This window comes from Taeniopygia guttata, chromosome 7 (assembly GCF_048771995.1).
Source record: "Taeniopygia guttata chromosome 7, bTaeGut7.mat, whole genome shotgun sequence".
In the NCBI taxonomy this organism is placed as follows: domain Eukaryota; kingdom Metazoa; phylum Chordata; class Aves; order Passeriformes; family Estrildidae; genus Taeniopygia; species Taeniopygia guttata.
In genome coordinates, this window is record NC_133032.1 from 22161178 (window position 1) to 22182989 (window position 21812).

At 39.8% G+C, this 21812-nt stretch overlaps 1 protein-coding gene across 1 annotated transcript in view; it reads right to left on the reverse strand.

Annotated features, from left to right (window-relative positions):
* Positions 1 to 19642, reverse strand: part of FAM117B (family with sequence similarity 117 member B) — a 29144-nt gene extending 9502 nt beyond the window's left edge. Inside the window, exons 1-5 of the mRNA XM_012574986.5 lie at positions 18912 to 19642; positions 11908 to 12056; positions 7308 to 7400; positions 6677 to 6790; positions 822 to 965 (exon numbers count right to left, since the gene is read on the reverse strand). Coding sequence (XP_012430440.4) covers positions 822 to 965; positions 6677 to 6790; positions 7308 to 7400; positions 11908 to 12056; positions 18912 to 19446 — 1035 coding nt within the window. The 5' untranslated portion in view covers positions 19447 to 19642. The remainder of the gene's footprint in view (positions 1 to 821; positions 966 to 6676; positions 6791 to 7307; positions 7401 to 11907; positions 12057 to 18911) is intronic.
* Positions 19643 to 21812: the final 2170 nt, after the last annotated feature.

The following is a 21812-nucleotide window of genomic DNA, read 5'->3' on the forward strand; positions in this document are numbered from 1 at the left end:
CCTGAGGCTGGAAGGAACTTCTTGAGATTATCAAGTTTAACATCTCTACTCAAGCAGACTCAGGTAAAGCAGTGTATCTAGGACTCCGTCCAGTCAAGTTTTTAATATCTCCATGGACAATGATTCCATAACTATTCTAGGCAACTTGCTCTGAGTTTTACATACCCTCATACATTAAAACAAGCAAACAAACAAAAAACCCAAAGAAAACCAACAAAACCCTGACATTTTAAAATTTATGCCTACTGCCCCTTTCCCCATCACTGAGCACTACTGAGAAGAGACCAGCTCCCTCCATTTCTGTACATGAGCTATTTATACACATTGATAAGATCCTTGGAGTTGTCTCTCCTCAAGCCTGAACACTCCCATCTCTCTCAGCTTCTCTTCATATCAAAGCATTCTGGTTCCTTAATCATTCATAGTCTGTATTTCTGATACCTTATTAGTAAATTCACCTTTAAAAAACATTAAAATAAAACAAACATTAAAAATGGGCAAATTATGGTTCACCTAGGATGGGGATAGCTCAGCATGAGCAAAAAATAACTACTACAAAAACTCTCAAAACAGACATTTTGCTTTTCCCCATTTTACAGAGATTTTTTATTTAGAGGAAAAGGTTCAGATTCAAGCTTTAATTCTTTCATTCCTTACTTTCCAAGAGACTTTTCAACTAACCTTATTAAAGAAAATAATAAATACAAATATAAATAAAATTAATTCCAGACAAATGTAATTTAAAAATTGTACAAAATAAAGTTGATCTCAAAGCAAAACAAAAATAAGTACATAGAGCAAACATGGTGGCAGATACATACAACGAGTTGCTCCTCTTTATCTCCTGTCTCCTTAATTATTATCTCAATCTCTTGATTCAATCCTTCTATGCTGTTTCGGAACCGTGACCCCGTTGATTTGGTAATAGGTATCACAGGAACAAGAGCACTCTTTGGGATGGGAGCCTAAAGAACCAGAGACAATAAGAAAACAACATTGATTCATCTACAAAACAAAGTTACTATTTCTACCCAAAAGTGACCCTTGAAACAGAACACATCTACACTTCAGTATCAAGGATTTACACGAAACCATAGCAATTGTGTTCAAATAGATGCTTGAACTGAAGGCAGACATCCTGAATTTTGTCTCAAATCAAATTTCTAGCAGGAAAAGCTATATAACCTAATATCAAAATCTCCCTTGATATGGTCTGCCTCTAGCTTGACATAGCTTTACAAGTGAAAATGTAACAGTAAACATTTAAATGTAAGTAATTTTGAAGCCTTTGAAAAACATTCACATTCCTCCTAAAGTGAACTACACCACAATGTCACATCACTCATTGTTGGATGGTAACCACATTAAAATGATATTTTAATAGAAATTTGTGGCCATCTGCAACAGCATGACACATGCAGAAGGAAAATTATTCTACAAATGCAAGACTGCACTATGTTAAAAATTAAGACCAATGTATTAACTGTATTAAGACAGAATAAAACACTGACAGAACTTAGGGAGACCTCCACAGAACGAATAAAATCCCAAGGCCAAATGTTAATACTTAGTTGCTTCAGAAGGAAAAGTAACAGTTTAAAAATCCAGTGTTTCAAAATATGCACAAAAACTTAATTCTCACAAAACACATTATTGAAATTTCCCAAAGCTCCCTTTAGCACACTATAACTTCTTGAGATTTCCCAGTCTCTCCCTTAGCATCTGCCCTCGCGTTAAAAAAGTCTCCCTACCAGAATATTAGAAGATTCTGTACTCATTAAGCAGTGGTGTACTACAGGTAATGTAATACTTTCTACAAACATTTAGTTCAACACAAAGAACGGCACAACACACTTAAGTCACAGTAGAATTCCCATGTAAAATTCCTGGACTCTATGGCCTAGTGTGCCATGATTGAGAGTAACTCCTCTGATGACTGAAGGACCAGCATTATCTGGTCTTGAAAGTGTATTTTTGTGAGGGGGTTTTATTTTAATTTCTCCTTTAAGTAATAAAACTACACAGACAGACACCAAAGCATTTTAATTTCCTGTGGACATTTTCAAAAACCACATAAAGCTTGCCTGGCAGAAAATCTACCTGAGAAAAATTAATGTAAACAAGATATTTAAGAATAGATCATAATGGAGACTTCTTGTCACAATCCCAAATCTCTACAGCAGCAGAACTCATGAATTATATTGGTTCTGCTTTCCTGAAACATTAGGTTAGTCATAAAAAGAACAAAAAACAAACATCTTAAAAAAGACTTGCACAAGAACTACAAAGGCTTCTGTTCAGGAAATGCTCGTCACTCTGTTTCTGTCAACAAAAATGAAATATTCTCACTGTGGCCAAACTTAGAGTTTCTAAAGTCTTGCCCAAAGAGGAAAAAAAACCACTAGAGAAGAGCACAAGAAAGTCAGAGGAAGGAAACCTGCTAATTCTGTTCCAAGCAAGGCCTTGGATCAACAATCCAGTAAACTAATACAGGTTGATATTCAGTCACAATATAAATACATGAGCACAAATTCAGGCACTAAAGGGTGTTTATGCACCCAGTTATTCAATATACACATTCATAGGACAAACTGAGCTTGTTAAAAAGTAGAACACAAGTATGCTTTAAGATTTCAGCAGCCATTAGCAAAATGTGGGAATTCTTCACCTTTAAATGTGATTGCCTACCACAGAAATTCTTAAGTTCATGCTACTATTTGAAGAGCTCAAAGTAGATTCAGTAGAGTTCAATATAGTTCAGTACAGCATGTTTCATTTCCAAGAAAAATAATATTCTGTACCTGACTGAGGATGATTTCTTAGCCCAGGGTGCTAGAGGGTGGAAAAGGAATTAGTATCGTGACATGGGCGGAACAATCAGCCCCAAAACAAGAAACTTTATTAGAAATACTGCCCTCACAGAGGTCTGCATGGACATGCAGGAATAGGCTACCAACTTCTGACTACTCATCTGGAATACCTGGGAATGCTGACATCGAGGCAAGGTGCCAACCACAAGATAATAATTACTGGGCACACACAGGAACACATTGGCACAGAGTTTTCAGTTCTGAAACTTAGAGGTACGGCATAAACTCACAAGGTAGGAAAAACGGGTGATGACAAATCTAAATAGTTCACAGGCATTTCAGGAAAAACACTCTAAGCTCTTTCAGTTTTTCACAAGTAACAAAATTTTAAACAGAATCCCAGGACTTGTGATATTTTGCATCAAGCCACCTCTAGGCTGAACATATCATGGTAATTCTACTGTAAAAAATTAAATGTTCCACCTAATGAGGTGATAAGAGTGTCACCAAAAAAACCCAAGCCCCCCACACTGTGAACTGAATGCAGCTGATCTTAGTATCAATCAATTGGTCAGACACTGGGGACACAGGGTTCCCAGGAAAATAAAAGGAGCAAGAGCCTTGATGGTTCAGAGTGCCAAGTAAAAATGTAATATCAGCCAAGTGCACTGAGGAAAAAAGCATTATGTTGGAAAAAAAATAATCCATTTATTCTTCCATCTGGTTTCAGTTCTGGCCTCAATTCTAGTTTCTCCCTTACACCAACACTGAGAACATAGAAAGATCCCATTGTTTTGACTCCTGTTCACAGATTTAGTGCCATGCAACTAATTCAAAATGTTCTCAGAAGCATCCTGAGATCACCTGAGTAGGCTATGACCTTTTTGCAAACTCCTCTTTCAGTTAAAGAGAGACAGAAATGAATATTCCTGGGACAATGGAAAAAGCACACGAACAAAAACCCAATCATTTGTTCTGAAAATAACTGTAGTCAACAGCAAGGACTTGATCAAGGTCCTCCCCAACTATTTCCTGATTTTGAGCAGAGGGTCAGGAACAGCTAATAAGCTTATTCTATAGAGATTGTGTGGATTTCTTTCTTCACACAAACATATTAGAAAGAAGCACAAATAAACAACCAATTAGAAGTTTAGCTGGCAAGAACCACTAAAATTTTTGCTATAATTCAAGAATTGTGGTAAAGTTTAAGCAGGGAAGAAAAGACGAAAAGAGGGAAGCAAAGAGGAAATAAATCCACTAACATTTCTTCTTTTAACTAGAAGAGCATTCCAATTTCCAAATGTTAAACAGAGTTTACCTGTCTCTGTGAAGAATCTACTGACACAATTTCCTAACACTTTTGTTCACCTTGTCAGGAATCCAACTCCTTGAGCTCAGAAATCTTTACATGACCCTTTAGAGTCAACCAGCACAAAAGTTTCCTTCAAGCTAGGAATGTGAAAGAAAATGTCTAAATATTCTAAATACTAAATTCTAGTTTCCACACAGTCCTTCCCACAAATCCTGAAGGAACAGAGCTGCTGCCAAAAATTCTAGTTTAGCAGTTCTCAAAAAAAGAATGAGAAAACACAGGAACTTTGCCCTTGATGACTACAGTTACAGACTTTCACTCTGAGTTAAAAAACAGCTGCTAAATGCCATTAATCTAAACTCTTCACTTACTCTTTGAATCCTTCTTTAACTTCTTCCCTTCGCAAGTAGCTTGACACAGCTGGCACAACATTTCACCAAGAAAAACAATGTTTTGTTTTGTAACTTAGTACTGGAAAAGCTGCTTTGCTTCAATTTATATTTTATAGTTTGTTTCACAAGCCCAAAAAATAATTATCCATTGCACAATATTTTATTAATGTACTATAAAACTTGGCAGAATGTAAAGACATCCATACCAGAAACAAAATAATAAAACTATTATGATTTTTTAAAAAGTTATATACATAATTTGGGGAGGTATTTTTCAGAATAGCAGCATTGTTGCTCATTTTTGAAATTAAAACTCACTAAAATCATCTGTGCTAAAGTGGCAATACCTTAGCATTCAGAAACCCACAGGTTTGTAGAATGCCAAGCAAACCTGTTAAAATGCCTGTAATTCTACAGTGTACTAAAGGGCCTACATCAAAAGTACTTTAGTATACTTTTTGGTTGAAGTTGTCCTCAAGTTCCACAAATTCAGATAAAACACCTCAAGTATGCTGATCTGTCTTTTGTTTTGGTTCGGGTTTTCTAACCAAAAGTTTGAGATGTTTTCTATGTTGATTTTCATGAACTTTCTCAAAACCCCCTAGAAAGGGACTGGGTCAGTTGTCTTTTTTCATTTATAATTTTGGACTGTTCTGACTTGAGCAGTCACTAAAATCAGCAGCATAGTACACTGCACCCATGCTTCAGTAATTCCTAAACTGCTATGTCAAAAGATGTAATTCTAAAAAAAATTCCTAAATATTTCCAGCAGCAGAGAATTCAAACTACTGACAAGCTGAATTCAAGAGGCACGCAAATCATGACTCCTAACTAAATGTCCTGCATCAGGGATAAGAAGTTAGGGTCTGAGACAAAAGGGGCTCATGACTTTTATACAAAATAGGAGTTAAGAACAGAGTAGAAAAAATTCAAAACAATCTATTTTCTTATTTTCATTCTTGAAGTAGAACACATTCACTCAGACACCTGACTTTGACAGAAAGAATGAAAGAACTTGGCCTAAATTATTTCCAGAAGGACAGAAATGAAAATTTGCATTAACTGTTGTCAGATTATGATATTTATTGGAACAATTAAAGGCATTTCAGGAGTAATTGGGAATATAATTAGATTTTCAGAGAAGCTTCACAGCTGAACTACTTTCTCAATTCACAACATTGACAGTTTCCTAGTTTCTTTCAACTACACTACCTTGCCAAGGCTATTGTGAGGGATTTATTCTTTCTTTAACTGTTAAAAAAATTGTGTGTATCAAAAGTACATTCATTAGATACCAGTAGAGAGAGAAAAAATTTTCTTTCTGAAAAAAAAAAATCACCAAACTTTTCTATTGGTTTTCTTAAAGTTACTCAAAAACACACTCGAAAAAGGATCTGTGTTTTTGAAAGCCTATAAGTTTTTTACACCTGCTATCAATTGAGCTAAAAATATTACACCTCTGTCAACCTGACCTCATTAGAAGCCCTGAAATAAAACTGAAATTGCACAAATGTGGTGGCCTAACCATCACAGTTTTCATAGAAGGGATTATTACTTTAAGTCTCAAGGCATGATAAATGAGTTAAAAAAAAAGATAAAATCTTAAAAAGGCTGAATGAAGTTATGAAGTGTGTAAACAAAAAAGCTCATGGAGCAGCCTTTTGTCAGGTAAGTTCTCTAAATCTCATCACAGTATTAGATGAGTGTTTGGCAAGACAACAAAATTTGCTCAGAAAAGCTACCTTTTATTTGAGTGTACAGTTTTACCAGCAGTTTGCTCCATGCCATACTCTACGTGCAAAGTCATAATTGTCACAGCAACATGTAATGAAGATGATCTATAGTTTTAGATTAAACTTATTTGTTATCCTTCTGTGGAACCTGAAGAATGCACTTTAAAAACCTTGCTTTAAGGATGAATTTAACTACCTGAAATTATTTGGAAGTGGGAGTTCAAAGCCAGCTCACTCAAGTAACAAAAAGGTCTGGACCCTCATTCACTCAAGCCAAAAAAAGTGCTCTATTTCATAGAATTCACCTATAGCTACAACATATTTAGCAGTCTGTGGTATTTCTAAGTTCCCTCTAAGACAAATCACAACCTTTAAAGGACCTAAAAGTAGTATTAGCTACCCAATACAGCCAAAAGCACACAGCCTTACCTGACTGTGATTAATGGCAGCATGGTTGCCATGAAAAGGGGACTGTCTTTCCTTGTCCCGATGGTGCCTGCTGCTGTGTTTGCTTCTCTGCAGCTGTTGACGTAATTTTGCAATCTAACACAGGAAAAAATTATATCAGATTTCAACAAGTGTATTCAAGTACACAGGTAATCTCATTTATTTCATTTATTATATAAATTTCATTTATTCCATTCACTTAGTTTAAATTATTTACTACCATAACATGCATAATTACTGCCAGCACTAGATTATACTCAGGTGCTTGCAAACCTAGTATGCTAGCTACCAGTTCAGCTGATGCTCAGAAGACATCTCCAGAGGTTTAGTGAAAGAATTTGAAATACATACAGTTTGAAAGTAATGAGGTCATTGCTGTTATGCCACTTGAATTTAACATTTTCTTTCCCACATATTCAGATTGAAAATATTAATTGACCTGCATTTTTATATTAAATCAATAGAAAATGAAAACAATTTCATATTTTTTACCAAGCCCAGCATCATTTCATAATTCAACAAAGTAGTAAAATATTCCTGCCTTCCTGAAGCCTCATGGTATCAGTGCATACCAAAAAAACATTTAATACAAAATTCTCAAGTAATTTCTGACCTCCTTGAGTTGTTCATTGCTGCCCCATGATGATGAACGTTTGTGTGAGCTTCTCTTCTTCTCTAAATATTCTTCAGCCCATGCACTTTCTGTCTGTAGGAAGAAGATTACAGGACTCATTAAAAAAGGTAATTGCTACTTTCTGGCAGAATATTTTAAAACAAATTAGAAAAGAGAACATTTAAGATATGCTAGATTCAGAACTGAAAGTGAAAACTAACCAACTAAAAGCCTTCCTCACAGGTAAAGTACGAAAAAGCAGAGTGAAACCAAATAAATAAAGAAACCCAAACCCACAACTTTCAGACCTAGTGTAATACAGGGATGTGCTAGTTTCCCTTCCAAATGAGTGAGCATAAGGCAGTACTAACAGCCAGATGTCCCACAGGCTGCTACAGAGCTCTGAAGAACCACTGTGAGGGTGCTGAACTGAGGGGAGCTGGTGTATTTCATTTCCTGCACAGATGCTGACCTTGTTATTTCTGAAGCATTAGCAAGGGTGGCTTGGTGTAAGCGCTGTGAAAGCCTGTACCAGCACAGCTTCAAAATCACATTCTTGCTCTCAAGAATGAGAAAAAGGAAAGCAAGACATATAAGCACCACTAGAACTACTGCAAAGCAGGGAATAAATTTATTAATGCCTCAAAGGGTTCCAGGTTCACAGTTGTCCCAGGCCAAGCAGAAAGCAGCACGGAAAGTTTCACCAAACCCACAAAGAAATTAGTGCTCAATAAAAAAATTTCACAAACATATTGTGGTGAACGAGTTCTGAGAAATACAAAGTATCATTAAGGCACACTGCATTTCACGCAAGAAAATGCACAGGCAAGCCTGTGATAATACTGCACACACTGTGCAGTGATAACACTGCACACAGTGATAATACTGCAGCTAATAGTCCCACCTAGCCACCTCCAGGAATGTCTTCAAACACAGTGAACTGTAAAGGCTGTAAGAAGACAGATATCTTTGCATCTATCAGCAAACTCTGAGCAGTCACAGGAAGTAAGGGGAAGAATCAAACCTAATGAAGCAAGGGGAAGAATTTCTGGAAGTATTTTACAGACTGAAAGAGACAGCAAATTCCTTGAAATTCACTCTTGCCACCATGCAAGAGTGGTGGCACTCTTAGCCACAGTGGTGATCTAGCTAACCTCATTTTCCAGATATCTAATTTTTTCCTATAGAGAAAACTTTGATTGCCTCAAAGTCTTGACAACTACAGTGTGCCATGGTTGTTCTTACGTGTGAGACTACCAGCCTGCAGAAGCCACATGCTGATCTTTCTTACGCCTTTCTTACAAGCTGCTCTTATATCACAGAAACTCAAGTCTTTTGTGGTATTAATCCCTATTTTGCAGGGAATATGGAGCATTAACTCCAAATATACAGGTTGCAACCCCATCAGTTTCAGTTCAGACACAAGTTTCATATAAATGAAACCTTCATTATCAGTAGTTTTTAATCTTTGTCATTCCAAATCAAAAACTAACTGGGACAAATCTGAATAATAAAGTTAATAGGGTTTCTTTGAAATTCCTATTTCATAGCAAAATCAGAATTCATTACAATCTGTTTTTCCAGAAAAGCACTCATTGATCTATACCATAAAATAGAATAATTGATAACCCCCATTCCCAAGTACCAACCTTTGTCTATTCAATTCTCCAGTGTCAGTCAGGAGTATCATCCTATCCTCTAGCTCCTGGAACAGTACACTTTAACTACTAATTCCAGCTTCCCAACCCAGCACAGGAGAATAATTAACACTCTAATTAGTCTTTGCCTTTAATTTATCTTCAAGACTTTGACTCAAGATTCAATAATTATTTAATAAATTAATATCTGATTCATTTTAAAGCATTAAAGGTGCTTTGATGCTCATCCTCAAAACAAACAGTTAGAATTTTTTTCCGATTCAACTACAAGAAACCTTTACATTAAAACGGAAATGCAATACTATTTTAGCAAGTCTTCTTCTATTTATTCCCCAAATTTTGATTATAATATTTATAATCAAGAAATAGACCAAATAACCAATAAGCGAAGTGGGATTTATATTTCTCTGGCTTCTTAAAGCCAGAGAAATATACTTGCTTATTAGTTGTTACCATGCACAACATCCTCCCCACTTTCTAGAATTACAAAGAAATTAGTTTAAGGCTGAATTTATTACAGGCAGTAGAATGCTTCAGAAAAAAAAAAGTCTTAAGAGACAAAAGCTATCCAGTTAAACTGAATTATTTAAAAATTAAAAAATACAAAGTAATTGTCTCATTTTAACTTGTAAGACAAACATGTTTCATTCAAAGCAAAAAAAAAAGATTATTAACACCTGTTTCATGAGCACTTAATAAGTGCAGGTATGAATTCTAGCCAGACCCTTGGATGCTCAGTAATACATATGTTCATCATCCAACAAATATTCTTCACGTACATAATCCAGTCTAGTTTTATAGACAGGTTTCATCAAAATACTCATTTGCAGGAAGAGTCAGAGAGACAGTCCCTGCATGACCTGGGGTCTCTTAGACAGCTCTCAGCTATGACCCATGGGCATCTCTAAAAAGGCCTGCAAGCTGCAGTGTGCCACTAATTGCTGTCTCTTCCCAGTCTGCTTCCCGAATGACTCTACTGCCTGTGCCGTAACTCCACACAATCAAGGTACCCTGCTTGCTCAATTTGAAAACCTTTTATAACTTTGCAAATTCAATTCCTGTTCTCTAAAGGCTTGGAATTAGAACACATATATTTCTTGTCAGACTTTGTGAAATCTGAAGTTACACACACTGGAACCAGAGTATCTCACCAGTGAAACTTCATCCAAACACGACATTTTCAGAAAAGCTGAACAGTACAAATGGGCAGCCTTTGTTATCTTGGGAAACTAATCATTGTAAGTCACATTTTAAACTTGTCCCCAGCTCCAGTGGCTGCTCTCAGGCCCACTGGAAGATTAAAAGCAGTAATACCTCATCAGTGTCATATCAACATCAGCTTTGGACACACAGATGTATGTCCATAGACCTAAATTTTCTACTGGCTTTATAAATTTTAAATTAGGAAGTGCAAACAGATCATTCTAGTTCTCTCAGAAATACACTACCATAAATCACCACTAAATGTACTCATTCTGCAGAAATATCTAATGCCCTTTACAGTCTTCCCATTAACCTTTCAAATACATTTCCTCTACAAAAGCCCCACTACCACAGCAGTTAGATGTGTCAGAATTGGAGGAAAAAGCCAAAAGCATAATGCAAGTCAAAAAGGATGATATCTGGCAAATACAGATAATAAAAGCCCAACTATGATTCAGATTATATAGAAACTAACCTGAATGAGAGCAACTGAACATAGCAAATACTTTGGCAGCAGTACAGAAATATAACTATTTTGTAAAAAGTATTATTCTAAGGAATCAAATATGAAAATAAATTGTTAGGACACCCATACAGGTTTAGTTCTGCCCTTTAATAATGCCTTTTAATAGCTAGGCACAAACAGCCACTCATATCTTATATCACATACCTTCCTTCATCGTCCTCCTCCTCTTACTTCAATTTGCTTACTTTTTTTACCCTGTCTTCTAACTGTTTTTCTAATTTGTTTCCCTGCACAGAAAGCTTGTTCCTCAAGTCCTTTTTTCTTCACCAGCTCCTAATTCCACCTTATCCGTATGAGCATATTTCCCTACAAAAAGACCTTCCTCCTCTACTGGTCTGCTCTTTGAATTGTGGTCCTTCCCACAAAAGCTGTGGATCTCAAAAAGGCCCCGCAGTAACACTGCAGAGCTCATCTGCTCAACACCCTACACGTTCTTACACACCGAAAACTATGGGGACACCTTTTTTCTACTGTTACCTAACCTAACAGAGGTTCAAACGCAAGGATGTCCCACATGGTCCTCTTCCAACTGCATTCTGTTTATGTTCTTTGGAATCAGTGGAGACTTCTTGTTGAAACCGTGTTCCATTCTGGGATTTCATTCAATTGTTTGTTGGTTCCATTTTTACAGGTGGCACAGGACTGACTCTTTAGCGCTTGCGACATTTGTATAAGCAGGTGATGTTTATTAGCAAATCATGCATTTTTTTAATACTTTCCAGTTGAGCTAGATTTCAACACCATTCATGGTTCAATGAGGCAGTTCTTCAATGCATATAATTCTATACTTGGTGCACAAAACCCAAGTGAACATTATGGGGATTTTACAGAGGATGAAGAGCTGGAGATAGACATACATATATAAGGATACTTCACTAAGTTCTCTGTATAAATGTAAAGTAAACAGTACTTAATTCCAGTGCTATCTAGTGTACTGCACCCTGTAAAAACAATAAGAATACAGATGTATAATGCACTAGTGTTTTCCTGAGGCAAGAAGGAAGTAGAACACCTAAAAGATACTGCAGCTCTCAGCCTTTACTTAAGGAATGCAAATAATTCACGCATGCAATAGCAAAGGTAAGATTCCTGCAATTTGACAGTGAATAGGAACTTGTGAGCAAGAAAGCTAAAGTGAATGTTTTCAAGGGAAAAGCTTCTTACATTTAAATCCTGTCTTCACACTTAAATGCTCCAAAGACAAAAAAACTACCTGTGTGGCTTTGTCCCTCATACAGGGAGCAGCTTGTCCGTGATTATCCCTAGGCCACTGTCCAGCAAGGTATGGAGCAGCGAGGGTATCCAGTGAAGAGGTGCGGCGAACGATACTGGAAGGACTTGAGGAAGGTGGTCTTGATTTGTCTGTTAGTGCAAGAAAGCAAGAACATTTGATTACAACGAAGTCAAGGGAGAGAGCTTATCCATTTTAATAGTCTACAAGAAATCATATAAAATTTAAATTATGTTATTAAGTACACAAGATACTTTTAATATGGAAATTAAGTTTGCTTTTCCAGGTTCTATTCTGTTTGAATAAGCTTGAAATCTGTTTTAATGGTTTCCTTAAAAATATTCTTATGTTGCATTAGTGTTTACACACCACTATTTACTCCTTTAGAAGTCTAACAGTCATTTGTCTCTTAAATTATGAAGGTGTAGAAGAAATAAAAATAGCTATGTTTACACATAAATAAAGGTTAATGAAGAAAAACTTCAACTTTTTCAGTTTAATGCTGAGCTTACAGTTCATCCCACTAGTCCTTCACCTACTTTACTTCAAGGGACTCTATAAACCTGCATGTTTTAATCACCCAGCACGTAACATACGGCATAACCCTTAGATTCAGAAGTCAACTTTGATAAGGTAACGATTTACATTTTACAAGCTAATTGAGACATCTCCTCCCTTTACATGCTACTTGGTAACTACATTCATATTTGCCTGGTGCTGTATCTTCTGCAACACCTCATTTGTAGTGTATATACAGGCATCCTATTTCAGAACAATTTAGCTACTAAGAGGAATCCTTACTAAAAAAGGTTAGCTATAACAACCACTGGAACTAATATGAGAAGGAAGACTACTGTTAAAAATAAAAGATTTGTATCTATCCCATTTGTCAATGATGTCTTAAGTAAAGTGGCAGCAGTCTACACCACAAACTATGAAGAATAAACACTGAAGAAAGTTTCCTCAAAACAGTAAATGAAGTTGGCAAATTTAAGAGAATGATAAGCAGTTAAGACTCAGGGTTTAGATATACATATGTGCTCACACATTTTGAGAAAAATGCAAATACTGAGATCCAAATTATCTAACTTATTATTATCTCATCTACTCCCCATAAAAAGAATTTCAATTCTGTTTGAAAGAATTGTGCATTAATCTTACCTAATGAATAGAAAGCCCTAAAATACACGGCTACAACACAGCAAGCATGATTCAGAAATCAGATGGAAGTTTTATAAAAGGGCACTGGAAAAACTCAGTCATCTGTCCTCTCTCGCTATGTCTTAGGATTAATTCTGCACTAAAAGTATTTGTATTATACACAAACTCATTTACAGGCAAAGATAATTGTGCCTGATTAGTGTCTGAGTGCTTGTCAGAAAATAAAACCACTTACACCAAAAGTCCAAAATTCAATTTCTAAGTTGTTACAATCTACTAAAAATACGTATGATAAATACTAATAAAACCTGTTAGGTATAGATTTCAGTGGAGTGGACAGAACCTAAGTCTAGTGACATTCTACACTAAATAGCCTCATGCAAACTTAATAGAGATGTGCACACCAAAAATGTGGGAAATATTTCAATTCAACTATAAGGAAACAATTATTGGCACTATAATCAGCCACGCTCACACAAAGCAGTCAGGAAAACTCATCTGCTTTATTATTTCTACAAGTACCAGCAATGATACAACCTTACTACTGAGCTCAGAGCAGATTTGCTCTCATGGTGTATCAGTAAACATATTTTGGAGTTTGCATTTAAGACTTGTGTATCAAAGAAATTCTCTGACTACCACTACCACCACGCAGCACACTGAAGAGTCTGTTTGTATCAGATGATTTCAAAACTATTCCCTTTGTGTGTACTATAGGACAATGCTAACACAACATGTCATTCCTTAAAAATTACACCGGCTTCCAAAGTTAAATCAAACATGTTATTTGTCTTAGAATTAGCTGCCATATCCTCCCTGTTTTTCTTCTCAGTTATTATTCTTCCTCTTCAAGAAGCTTTTCTCTTCTTACCAAGGGGAAACAGAAAGGATGTGAAAAAAAATATAAGTCAGGAAGTGTATGTAGTCAGCCACATCATCTGCAAAAGCCACTTCAGCAGACAGCTTCAAAACTGGAGAAGCAGAATCTATTATTCTCTCCTCTCCGCTACAAACAAAACAAAATGCAACTAGAAGACTTTTGCTGAACAGAGAGAATGAGAACTGAAGAGCCTGTTTACTATTTAAGTTCAAGGGAAGCTGCTCATTTCAAGGCACAAAGCCTGTAAATACTCTTTTCCTCTGATTTAAAAACCCATTTAAGAAATTCTGTTTTCAAATTATTTCTATTTAGATAGGGGAATGATGTTTGGATATGTTTTTACTTTTCCACCTTCACAACCTGTCTTTATATAAATTTGCAAAGTCTACTACACAATTTTTACTGTTTCAAAACATTTCAATGGGAACATATACAATGTTTTCATTGCACTTTCCCCTACAATACTTGAAGCAAGTGTTCAGCTGCTATTTCTCCTTGATGTGACCTACATAACAAGAGATCTGCCTCCATAGAGATAACAGTTACAACAGCTGTGGCTGATGAAAAACAATGGAGCTGTTTCATCAAATAGACGCTTCTTAAATATTAGATCTCTTCTAATTGGCCTGATTACCTCTCTAAACCAGTATTTGTGATAAATATCAACCCTCCTATCCATCCACCACTAGTATAGATTTATTTAGAAATTAAAGTCTTTCTGCAATCCGGCCTCAAGCAAAGCAAATTAATAGAACAAAACCAAAGCAAACATACACAGCACAAATCAATGAAATATTTCCCCATAATGTGGGGAAATAACAAGCAAGTTGCCATGTCTTCAGCAGTCACTGTTGCAGCAACAGAAGTTGCTGCAGGCGAGTTGGTATCACACACACCACCTCTTGCAGAGTAAAGGCACCTCCAAAGACAGCATAAGTTCAGGTACTGTACCAGTGGAACTGAAGAGCAAAACTGAACAAATATGGATGCTTACCAATAACCGACTGAAAGGTATAAAAGAAACCAAAGAAACATAATCTAACACATTACTGTGAGAAAACAGGAGCAGAAAAGCCCAGGCTGCCACCAAACTCACAAAATTCTCTCAAGTTCCACTTGAGGCTTTTTTTATACAAGTGGGCTATCCCAAGTGATAAGGGGTGAGACCCAACTAACTCCTCCGGCATCAAGGCATACAGCTGACCTTTTTGTTCTGTGTTGGTCAGACTTTTCCCTAGAAAGGATATTCATGGGACCTCTCCCATACACAGCTGGCACAGTCACCTTTTCCAAAACTGCACCTGGTCTCTGGGGCTTCACCTACTTCTCACGTTTCATTAAAAGAACTGAACAGATACAGTGCACTAAGAAGAGACACATCACCCAACTGTGTACACTCCCTTCAGAAAATAATCTTGCCTATCATCCTCCATAAATTTAAAGAGAACTATTCACTAGTGCTTCAAAATTGTTCCACTGTAGAAGAATGACAGAGTTATTGGTGTTTTACAGAACCAAACCTCAGAAAGCCCAAGATGTTCAATCTACTTAACTCTAATTCATGAAAATATTTTTAATCCAAATAAGTGCACTTCCCTAAAGTGCTTGCTATAAGAAATGTACAGTATGATGCTGCACAAATGAGCTCACTTTCTTTACACCTACCATTTGTCAAACAGCTTCAGTAAGCAAAGCAGGAATGTAATGGTACACAGAGTCTTCTCTCTTACCCTACAGTAATATCTTTCAAAACTACAGCAAAACCTCGGTCATTAAGGTTCACAGGTCTGCAGCTATTATTGTGTCACTCACCAGATTATTAAAATAAATAAATTCTATGGTGAAATTTCAGAGTGTAATGGAGTTCAATTTCTTCCTCCCTACCTCTAAGGAAATGTTCACATCTGACTTCTTTAAGACTTCATATAATATTTTCGTAATTTCCATATACACAGAACTAGGCTTTAATATTACCCTTCCATAGACAAAACAATTAAGTTTTCCTCCAAATAAGACAAACCATTTTTTCTCCTTAATTTTCAGAATGAGTTCAGACGTCCAATACAGTCAACTGGAATATACCAGAAAGTCCAGAACCCAGTAAAGAACTCTCTCACTACCTCAAGGCATCTGAAAGTAAAACACTGCTATGGTTCTGGTCTTCACCTTGTTTACTTAGCCTGGTACACTGCAACATTCATGCAACTGTGCAGTTCAAGTCCTCTAAGATGTATTTCATATAAGAACACAAATAACAAGAGCCCATTAGATCTTGACTCAGTGAATAAACCAAGGAAAAACCAAAGGAGACAGAGAAATGTGTACACTCTAGCTCATGTTACAACAGTGTACTAGTAGGTCAAATCCATGGCATATAATGGGAGGTTTGCAGACACCTGAAGAGGCCTATAGGAAAACTGAACCAAAACTGGAAATTGCAGGACAGACGCTGCAGTGTAGAAATGAGGCCTCACCAGTGATGAGAAAGAAGAACACATTAACAGTCAATTGGAAGCTGAATTCTGGGAAAGAAGTGCTGGAGACTGCAGAAAGGCAGAGCAAAATATGAAAAACAGGCAGTAGCAAGATCTAGGCTTCTGGTCATATTTAGGACAGAGGGAGAGAAGTGGCAAGAAAAGCATGGAAAATTAGAAGTTGTATGACAGAATCTTGCATTTGTAATTATCCCATAGTCAATAGAAAATTCAGTTGAGTATTTCCAACATTTAATTGCAATTCAGATCAGAAAACAAGGGCTAAAAAAAAGTCCAAAACCCACGCCCAAAACCCACAAAAGTCACATTTGTAAATTCAGAAGTTAGGGTTCTCAAATGTAAAGCAGGTTCACAAAAACTAAATTCAAAACTATTCAACTGTTTCCCAGGAAAGAAAATCTGAAAAATATGAAACTGAGTCTGAAGTATACAACTTATATTTAGATACAACCAGTATCTAAGCTCAGATAAAGCTATCCTTTGTCTAACCTCAATTTCATTTTTATCTCAAGAAATACTCCTGCAGCTGTAGGAATGAACAAAAGCCATCATTAACTGAAAGCAAGAAACAGAAAAACCCAAGTTATTCTGCAGCAGATTCTTACCGATACCCTCAAGTGTCCTGTGTGTCTGCACAACCATTGCCTCATTAGTAAAAAAGTTCCACCTCCATGTTCTCAGCTAACACTGTTCACTCATTTAGATGAAGAAAAAACCTGAAGTTAACTCAGCCTCTGTCAAGCACTAGACTACACAATACAAATGTAAAACAATATGAGGTTTAGCTCACATTTGGGGCCAGTACAAGTATTGCTCAGGAACTGGAACATGTGGAAGCAATTAAACAGACACCACTCTTCTGTTTTCACACATCTTGTAAAAAGCTAGTGGAGTTATCTTAACACAGTAGAGTGATCAAATTACTTGTTTCCTTATATATTTTAATTCTTCAAAGCAGTAAAAAGACCAGCATGGTTTCAGCAGGCTTCTCCACAGTGACTAACAGACATTGCAATTCTTCCACCCTAAGTGGTCTGACACGTGCCTTTACAAACAGTTTTTGAACCTGGACCTCAAGGCTAGCCACACTCTTCCTCATTCTCCAGGCCAGCAGATTGCACCTTAGGCAAGAATTTCGTGAAGTTCACAGGAAGAAGACAGAATTTTATGATACGTAAAAAGTCTTTCCGATTACTGATTAACAGGAATCTCAAATGAAGAATACACGCATTCCTCAATCCAAAGCTCGTAATGTAATACAGCCTTAATAAAACCCTTATTACTCTTATCTGGAAAGTGGAAAATCTAACTCGGAACCTTATCAGTCCTCTCTTAACACTAGCAGACTAGGAGGCACAGTCATCTTGTACCAACTGGTTATGACTGTCTCACTTGGCAGTACCACTCCTCAAAAGCTAGGACAGGAAAAAAGAAAAAGCCCAACGCGGTAGTTGGTTACAATCGTTATTTTAGAGAGGGGGAGGAGTATTAGGAGAAGCAGAAGTGTTCAAGCGAGGGCTAGTCCCAGATTTCCGCATGTACACTTCTGCATATTAGTCAGAATACTTTTTAGATTGCCACAAGCAATTTCATGGAAATGAGTAGCTGCAAGCTTTGGTATCTTAAAAGTAACAGATTTGAGGACATGGACACAAAGGTTCACTGATGCATTTCTGAGTAAACTTTCAACCCAAAAATAAAAAGGACTTGCATATGTCAGCCTGATGCCACATATTACTTATATTCAAGCATTCCCAATAAGCTTTAATTATTCAAAAAGTTAAAATGTAGTTTGTTACAAAACGTATGCTACTGCCACGTTATTTTCTATCTTCACTGTAGCACAAGCTTGTCATCACTCAAGCACACACGTCCTTCTGCAGGGTTCACGTTGAAAGCAACTACTAAGAGGTATTGAATACTTTTGTTCTACACTTATGTGCCATGCCTACAGCACTAGTTAGTTCTTTAATTACAAGCTAGGGACACTGTCTGGATAACAACCACATACACCATCTGGTACGAGGTGTGCAGAAAGGGCAAATGTGAAGGCTTCACAATAGCTCCCAAACACCAAATTCACCTTAAGTTTGTGCCCAAGCACCTTAAGTACATCTAGCCTCCTGAATCCGAGGCAGTACTCGCGGTACTACAGAAGCGGTCACAACCCCCACATGGCACGCTTGGCTCACTATTCCTCTTCTGAAAGCCAGGGCGCAACAGAGCAGCAACAAAAGCAACGAGCCCTTCCACGCACACACACGCGGCAAGCCCAGCCGCCGGCCAGAGACGGGGCAGGGCGCGCACCAGCCCGGGCACAGCCCTGTCCCTACTTCTGCCCCGGGGCACGGCACGCTCGGAAGCACCGCCGGCCCCAGCCCGCACCCCGCGCCTGGCCCGGCCGCCCGGGACGTGCTCTTTGCCGCTGGCCCGGACCCCCCGTCGCTCACCTTTGCAGACAGGGGAGCTGGGGCTCTTCCTCTCTGGGGAGCTCCTGCCCGGCTCCGGCGACTGCCGCCGGTGGTGGTGGCGGACCCTGCCCTCCGGCAGCGGAGGCACGGGCGAGGAGCACGGCGAGGGCCCGCTGCCCGGCGGCGGGGGCGGCGGCGGCGGCAGGTGGTGGTGCCGCGGGGGGCTGCCCCGCGCCCCGCCGTGGCCGCGCGTGGGGCTGCCCCGCGAAGAGGCGCCGCCGCCGCCGCTCCCCGCTCCCACCGGCGGGGCCGTGGCGGGGCCGCCGCGCCCGCCGCTGCCGGGAGGCGCCGCGCGTGGAAGTCCCGCTGCCGGGCCGCCACCGCTCCTCGTGGGGCTGCCATGTTGTTGCTGCTGCTGCTGCTGCTTGAGCTGGAAGGGCACCGTGGCCCGCATGGGCTGGAGGCGGCTGCTCGCTCCCGCTGCTCCGCCGCCCGCCGCCGCCGCGCCGCCTCCTCCCGCCAGGGAGGTGGCGGGGGTCGGGGAGCCGCCGCGCCTCACGCGCTGGTGGGACATTATCCGTCGGGAGCCGAGGCTCGCTGAAGGCGGCCTGAGGCGGGGAAGCGTGCGAGGCGCGGGCCGCACCTCGCGGGGTTCGCCGCCTCAAGTGGCGGTGGCGGCCGCCACAGCCCCGTCTTGGTTCCCGTCCCGGTCCCGTCCCCTCCGCGCCGCTGCGCCCGCAGCCTCCGTGCGCCTCATCAACAATAGTGCTCCGGCCGCGCGCCCCGCCCACCGCGCTCTCCCATTGGGCGCGGCGCCGCTCGGCTCGCGCAGCTACGGCGCGCCCATTGGCTGCGGGGCGCGCGCCTGAGTGGCCGAGCCCGCGCGGGGGGCGCGGGGCGGGGGCAGCGCTTAAAGAGCCGCACGCGGGCGGCGGCGGGGCCGCGCGCTGCCCCGGGCACGTGCGGCGGGGCAGCCCCGGCGGGAACGGGGCGCGCTCCCGCTGCCCCTCACGCCGCCCCCCCTCACAATTCCCCCCTTACAATTCCCCCCTCACAATTCCCCCCTCACGCCGGGCTGCAGCCACGGGCAGAACTGCGAGCCGGCGGTGGCTCCCCCGCCTCTCGGTCCTGTTCTGAGGGACCATTATCCCTACTCCATCATTCCTAGCCTGAGGTGCTCTCCAGGAGGGGACGGGGCGCCACAGCGTTTTATCCAATCGCTTTGCCACCAGCTCCGTGTTACCGATGGTGGCACCAGAGACGTGGGCAATATCCAGGCAGACTTGACGCCCTTTTCCCTTAACTGCTGTGTTTACTCTCCTCCATTAGGTCAGATTAGTTGAATCTTCATTGTAATCTTTTAATAATATTTATTAACAGCTGGTATCCTCTTAACCAAATTTATACATCAGAGCAGTGAATGAGTACATGGAGCAGGCCTTAGTTCATGTGTTTGGTTATTTATGCAAGATAAACACGTTAGTACCCTCAACACGAGGAAGAATCAATAAACCTTTTTTCTGTCTTTATTGCAAATGCCTTCTGAGTTACCAGTACTTAGATAAATTCTTTTCAATACTGCTCTACTAGTTGCACGTTGCAATTGAAAAGCATTGCTATGATACAAATTGTGTGACAACAATTTACATACTGGTCTCTGTCCATCTTGGTTGTGCTTGGGTTTCTTTTTTTCTTCTCTCCTTTGCTGTTTCTGCATGAAGCCCACTTCACTCAAAAATCCATAATTCCCCTTTGAAAAGCTCCATCCTTGTGGCTGACAGTTAAACCTGAAAAGCAAGACTATGTGCACAGGCCCTTCTCAAGGATGCCTGGATACAGGGCTACCTAAAGCCTTGAAGGGTAAAGCTCTTGTTAGGGTTGAGAACTTTTTGTTAGGAATCAGACTGGTAAAAGAGAACAGGACATATGTAGTGATGAGGTTGTTGTAAGCTTTTGCATTCTGAATTAACTACATTTATTTTGAAAGGCATTATGCTCTCTCACAGGTACTGTAAATGCTAGTAATACAGCCTGAAGGAGAGATGCATGGTTCAATCAAAACCTTCTGCAAAAGGCTGTGCCCAGTCTCAAGAATTACCCTGTGCTACCCCTGAAAGTGGCTGCCAAGGGAAGGCACCAGGAGCCTGGCAGATCACCATCACGCCTATTGTGTCCCTGCCTTCAACTGTGCAATTTACTTGTTACCTTGTAAGTTACACACAGGTAATTTATTTTCCTGTAGCCATCACCAGCACTGCTGGTACAATATGGCAAGGCATCAAAATCCCAGATAACCCATAATCAATGAAATATCGGGGAGACAGTGTTTTCACCAGGAATGGCTGAGAGGCAAAGTAGATTTAAGTATAAGTAGTAACAGTATAAGCTGTGTACTGCTGTCATTGGGGATGAAGGGCTCTTGTAATTCCTTCAGTGACTCCATGTATATATTGAAAAAGAGAACCCCAGCTTTAAAACTCTCCACAGGTAAACACCTAGGAGGTAGAAAACCAGCACCCAGCATGTCCAGAGAAATACATGGAACCTGTCTGCTGCTTTGTCCTTCAGTAGTTTCTGTGACTCATCTATGGGGCAACATAGCAAAATAAATTTTTGAGAAGGGGAAGAAAATAGTCCGAATCCTTCTGAAAGCCAGTTTTGCCATTACACAAAATAAAGCCAAGAGACCAGGAGAACAAGTTTTTAGGAATTAAATGGCAAGATGATATTGACAGAACCCAAGGGATGTAATCAACAAATAACAGCTATGTTTTCACCAACTAGTAAAACACCACAGCTAGAGAACAGCCCTACCTGGAGCTGCTAGCAGAAAGCACCAGAGGAAACATGGACTTTTCAGCTTCTCACCCAGTCCCACCAGCAAGGAGGCTGCGGGCACAAGAAGCTGGGGGGACAGAGGCAGGATAGCTGACCCCAATG